The following is a 5,629-nucleotide window of genomic DNA, read 5'->3' as shown; positions in this document are numbered from 1 at the left end:
CACACACACACACACACACACACACACACACACACACACACACACACACGGTATAAAAGCCAAGATAGAACACCCAGCTGGACTAAAAAAGGGGAAAAAATCGTTTATTAAAGGTTTTGACTGAAGTTAATGAACACTAAATAAATCATCTTCTTGCTGTTTTTCAAGGTTATTTTGTTTCTGCTTCATATCATGAAATTCTTTGACTAGACTGAAAAAAAAAGAAACTATTAACACACCAAAAACACAAACACAAGTTTAAAATTAGACTCAAACGTATTACTGGTAGAAACAAGCGTTTAAAAGAACAATAAAATCTGAAGAAATATGTAAAATATTTATCCAAAATGACGACATTTTATAAACACAACGTGGCCCTGAGATTCCTTACTTGTGTATCGATCACTCAGCTGGATCAATGAAATCAGTGATTTCCAAACTTTTAGGTACTGAGCAACAAAATAATAAATAATCCTAACCATAGTACTATTTTTCAATTCAATACATTTTTTTAAATCTAATTTAGCAACTATTGCAAAACAAACCCGTTATGATTTTAAAACTGAACTATTCCTGAGGATCATCTCAAGCTTCCTGACTTGGTGATCCTTTGTGGGGTCCAAACACCAAGTTTGTGAACCACTGATTCAAGGAGCTGGAACAGCCCCGTAAACTATTTATTAAAAAATAATATAAGACACAAAAACAAAGATAATAGTGCAGCACCACCAACAAACCTTTACTTTCATCTCCAAAAACTTAACACTTAACAAGCTTAACACTCAAAAAGGTCTCCTCCTCTCACCTTGCTTTGCTTTGAACAGTTAGACACAAAAACAGTGTATTCATACATAATCTGACTCCAACAATGTCTGACACTGCTGCTCAAAATTATCTTGTGGCCGTGGGTTGTTACCTCCGCCAAGGGCGAGGTGATATTTTCGGTCGCGGATGTCTGTCTGTTGTTCTGTCTGTGGACAACATTACTCAAAAATTTGTGGACAGATTGTCATGACATTTTTACCACATGTGCGTACTGGGCCAAGGAACACAACTTTAAAGTTTGGTGATGTTCCGGATCACGATGCAGATACAGGAATTTTTTTTCTTTTAACACTCTGAGATCGGCAAAGCTGTGATGCTTTCACAGGGCTTCTGTAAAAAACAGTGAGCTGGATTGGACAGCACGGACTTCAAACTTTATAAAAGTAATGTTAAAACCACATTGAATGATGAATAGTTTTTGCCATAATGTGCACATTTACAGAACGTTTTGTGACCAGGAAGTGCGTGACTGCACCATGAAACTTATTTTTCCCATTTCCTCAAACACACCACATTTCTGAAACAACCAATCAAAACAGTTTGTCTCTACTAGGCTTGTAAACAGAGAGCTGCCGGGCCTCAAAGTTTGGAGACGGGGGGAGCCAGGAAGCACTTTATAAAGAGAGTCAAACCATTACAAACTCATACAAGGAGATAAAACAGACGTTTTACATGGTAAAATGTGACTGATGAAAACTTAGGAGCTTAATCCCACACCAGTTTGACCATGAATAACGTCCGGTGACCAGTCTGACTTTTTTTCACATTGGACTCCACCAGAAAAAACCCCGTGCATACTGCTGCTTAAATGTTCACTACGTCAGAACTTATTCAGCAAATGTGTTTCCATCTCTGTTTTTGTGCATTAACTCTTACAGGATGGAGGAAATTGGTCTTAGCGGAGTTATGTACTCTCCGAGTGCTTCTAGTTATCATTACACAAAAAATTTTTAACTTATTAACTCGTGGCTATTCAATGTGTGGCCACGAGTTATTTTGTGGCCACACAATCGTTTTTTATCCAGTGTCACTGGACGGGCTCCGTAATGTTGTCGCTGCCTTGACATATAAAAATAAACCCTGCATTGAATAAAGTTGAACTCAGACTGCGTGTATCTTCATCAAACACATTTTTAAGTACATTTCACGAGATATTACCTTGATTGACAGGTATATTTGAACTTTTTTAAATAAAAGTCTTAAGAATGTTTTTAAAAGTCTGCATTTTGCCATTGAGCCAGCAGCAGGTAGGGATTTATTGTCATGCAGTACCCATCTGTGTGATTACACTGATCACATGACTCGACAAGCGTCTCCAGATGTGGGGATGGGAGTGGGCGTCCTGCAGGGTTTCCTCCCTGTGAAAACTGCCGTGTTGATGCTGAGGCCTTGAAAGGCGCTCAGCAGGTTGAAGCCATCGTCCTTGGCTTTGGCTTCAGGATGAATAATCTTCGACAGCTCGTGGGGGAGCCATACTTTTCCGCCAGCAGACCTCAGGTGGTTTGTGTCCTTTGGGTCCTGAGTCATGGTGGCCGAAAATAAACAGGGAAACAAGGTCAAGAACTCAGAACATAAAAAAAGAACTCTGTTATCATAAAATAGATTATTTTGTAATTTAACTGGATTCCTCGACAGAGCAGCAAACTTCCATGACTAGAAGTCCTGAGGTGAAAAGATGCATTTTCTTTGGGTAATTCAAGAGAAACTGGCCTTTTTTAAGAAAAGATATTATAATATCTTTGTTAGATCACAGTTTCTGTTTTAGATAGCAAAGATGTCTTCAAAAAATGTAATTATCCAGAGATGTCTTGGCTTAAATTTGGCAGAAAATGTGACCCCTCAGCAAAAAGTACTATACTTGAAGTTCATTTTAATAAGTATATTTGAGTATAAGTTTAAGTATATCAAGTATACTAGGCATCATGTATTTGTAGTATACTTGAAAGTATACTGATTTAATACTCATTCGTACTAAATTGGGACATTTTAAGTATATACTTTAAGTATACTGTTATAATGTTAGTATACTTTAAGTATTTGTCATTAAGTATACTAATTATACACAAATGTATGTCCGTAAGTGTACTTTTATTTACCATGTACAATGATATACGTATATTAGCCATTTACAAACAACTGTACTTCTAAGTACACTTCTAAGTTGGCCCACAATAAGTTTATGAAAGTATACTCAGAAGTACACTGAAAGTAATCTTCTATGTATACGTTTAGTTTAATCTTGAAATATACTACAAATAAACCAGTCTGTGTAAAAAGTGTACTGCTAAAATTTATCTTGGTCAAAACTTTAAACATTACTATAGACTAAGTATACTTAATTTTTTTGTATACTTTTAGTACAAGCCAAGTATAGTTTAAGATAAACTTGGTTAAGTATTTCTCAGATAAGTACATAAAAAGTAAACTGGAAGTATACTCTTTTACTTTAAGTTTAAAATTAGTATACTTAAAGGATACTTGCATGTACTACTTTTTGCTGAGGGACACTTTTTAATGTTAATTAAAGTGCCTGTGACATGCATATCCATGAAATACAAAATGTCAAATAAAACATCTTTATATTTAGGAAACTTGACATAATACACATGGGTTTAACCATTATGTCCCATAAATGCACATTTTCTTTGGAACTTTGCTCAGACAAAGTGAAACAGGAAGTGACATCAAAGGGGAACTCTTCAAGAAAAAAAACTGTGGTTTTTGTTTATTAAAACAATATTATTTGAACTCTGACTCTTCCTCATCTCTTTACTATATTAAAATAATGTAAAGAAACATCAGAATCTTCTCTACAGTCTGTGTTGTCGGCCTTTGTAGCAACGCTCTGTTTACATTCAGAAATTCCCCTTTGACATCACTTCCTGTTTCTTCACATATGAATATCTCAACTGTTCAGCTCAGCTGCATGAAATCTTTTTTTTTACAATATGTTGTCAATGTTACCTTTTCAAAAATACATTCATATTTATTACAAAAGTTTGATGTCACAGACACTTTAAATGCATTTATTCAGGATGTTTTAGACTTTATTGACTACCACCCACCATCATGAAAGGCAAGTTATCGTGTGTGTTTCCATCATGTTTGTTAGTAAATTATCTCATAGACCAGTACATGAATTTTAATTAAACTCTTTAAAATAAACTGGATGTAACTACAGCTGATTAACTTTTGACGTCACCTCATTTCAAGATGGCCGCCACAGTTAATCAGCATTAGCCAATCCAAAGATGGACAGCTAGTTTTACAGATGAACCACTGTTGAAAACTTTGACATGGTGGATGATCTTCTTCAATGAAAGATTTTTTACTCCAAACATTTTGTAATGCTGACACATAATGTGTCACATTTATGTTATTTTATGTAGGAAATAAAATGCCACCACCACAGTCTGTGTGTTTTAGAGCAACACATTGTGTTGCTTTCTGTTTGCACAAAACATGAACACAGAAACTATTATTTACTGTTGTTCCTACAAACCTGAGCGAGCTGATATTTCCTCCTGAAGTGAGCTCTCATGGCTGCTCTCTGTGCGTTTTTCTGAGCGTTCGTCACCTCCCGCAGCTTCCTGTAAACACAAACACACCTGAAACGTTACACAGCACATTCAGTAAACACAACTCTTTGAAGCAGCGCAGAAATATGTGTTCCCTCAGCTCCTTTCAGCTGCCTCATCTCCTAACATCGTGTTGAGGAGGTTTGAAGAAGCACTCAGAACTTCTGATTATACTGTTGCGTGTGGTTGGTGAAGAGCTCAGAAAGTTCAGACACAAGTTCTACGTATTTTCTATTTATATTCAACACTTGTCCGGACCTGTGTGTTCTGATTTCTCTGTCAGTTTTCAGCCACTGTCAATATCTGTTAGCTGATCTGTTAGACATCTTGATCTCAGTTTGGAGACATGGGGTCTCGTTCATTCCTTAGTTCGTCCCTTCGTTCCTTTATTTGTTCCTTCTTTGGTCCTTCGTTCCTTCGTTCGTTCCTTCGTTCGTTCCTTCGTTCGTTTGTTTGTTCCTTCTTTGTTCCTTCGTTCCTTCGTTCATTCCTTCGTTCGTCCCTTCGTTCCTTTGTTTGTTCCTTCTTTGGTCCTTCGTTCCTTCGTTCGTTCCTTCGTTCGTTCCTTCGTTCCTTTGTTTGGTCCTTCTTTGGTCCTTCGTTCCTTCGTTCGTTCCTTCGTTCCTTTGTTTGTTCCTTCTTTGGTCCTTCGTTCCTTCGTTCGTTCCTTCGTTCGTTCCTTCGTTCCTTTGTTTGGTCCTTCTTTGGTCCTTCGTTCCTTCGTTCGTTCCTTCGTTCCTTTGTTTGTTCCTTCTTTGGTCCTTCGTTCCTTCGTTCCTTCGTTCGTTCGTTACTTCATTCGTTACTTCGTTCGTTACTTCGTTCGTTCCTTTGTTCCTTTGTTTGTTCCTTCTTTGGTCCTTCGTTTGTTCGTTCCTTTGTTTGTTCCTTCTTTGGTCCTTCGTTTGTTCGTTCCTTTGTTTGTTCCTTCTTTGGTCCTTCGTTTGTTCGTTCCTTTGTTTGGTCCTTCGTTCCTTTGTTCGTTCCTTCGTTCCTTTGTTCGTTCCTTTGTTTGTTCCTTCTTTGGTCCTTCGTTTGTTCGTTCCTTTGTTTGTTCCTTCTTTGGTCCTTCGTTTGTTCGTTCCTTTGTTTGTTCCTTCTTTGGTCCTTCGTTTGTTCGTTCCTTTGTTCGTTCCTTCGTTCCTTTGTTCGTTCCTTTGTTCGTTCCTTTGTTCGTTCCTTTGTTCGTTCCTTTGTTCGTTCCTTTGTTCGTTCCTTTGTTCGTT

At 37.3% G+C, this 5,629-nt stretch overlaps 1 protein-coding gene across 2 annotated transcripts in view; it reads right to left on the bottom strand.

Annotated features, from left to right (window-relative positions):
- Positions 1-1,690: 1,690 nt before the first annotated feature.
- The window catches only part of si:ch211-81a5.8 (complexin-3), a 6,931-nt gene continuing 2,992 nt past the window's right edge, over positions 1,691-5,629 (bottom strand). For both annotated transcript variants that reach the window (XM_014004723.1, XM_014004722.1), the window contains 2 exons: positions 4,328-4,415; positions 1,691-2,343 (listed from right to left, as the gene is read on the bottom strand). In XM_014004723.1, the coding sequence (XP_013860177.1) occupies positions 2,119-2,343; positions 4,328-4,415 (313 nt within the window). In that variant the 3' untranslated portion in view covers positions 1,691-2,118. The remainder of the gene's footprint in view (positions 2,344-4,327; positions 4,416-5,629) is intronic.

This window comes from Austrofundulus limnaeus, unplaced genomic scaffold, assembly GCF_001266775.1.
Source record: "Austrofundulus limnaeus strain Quisiro unplaced genomic scaffold, Austrofundulus_limnaeus-1.0 Scaffold26, whole genome shotgun sequence".
NCBI classification, from domain to species: domain Eukaryota; kingdom Metazoa; phylum Chordata; class Actinopteri; order Cyprinodontiformes; family Rivulidae; genus Austrofundulus; species Austrofundulus limnaeus.
Note: the sequence above shows the minus strand (reverse complement) of the source record. Positions and strands in the feature narration are given on the sequence as shown.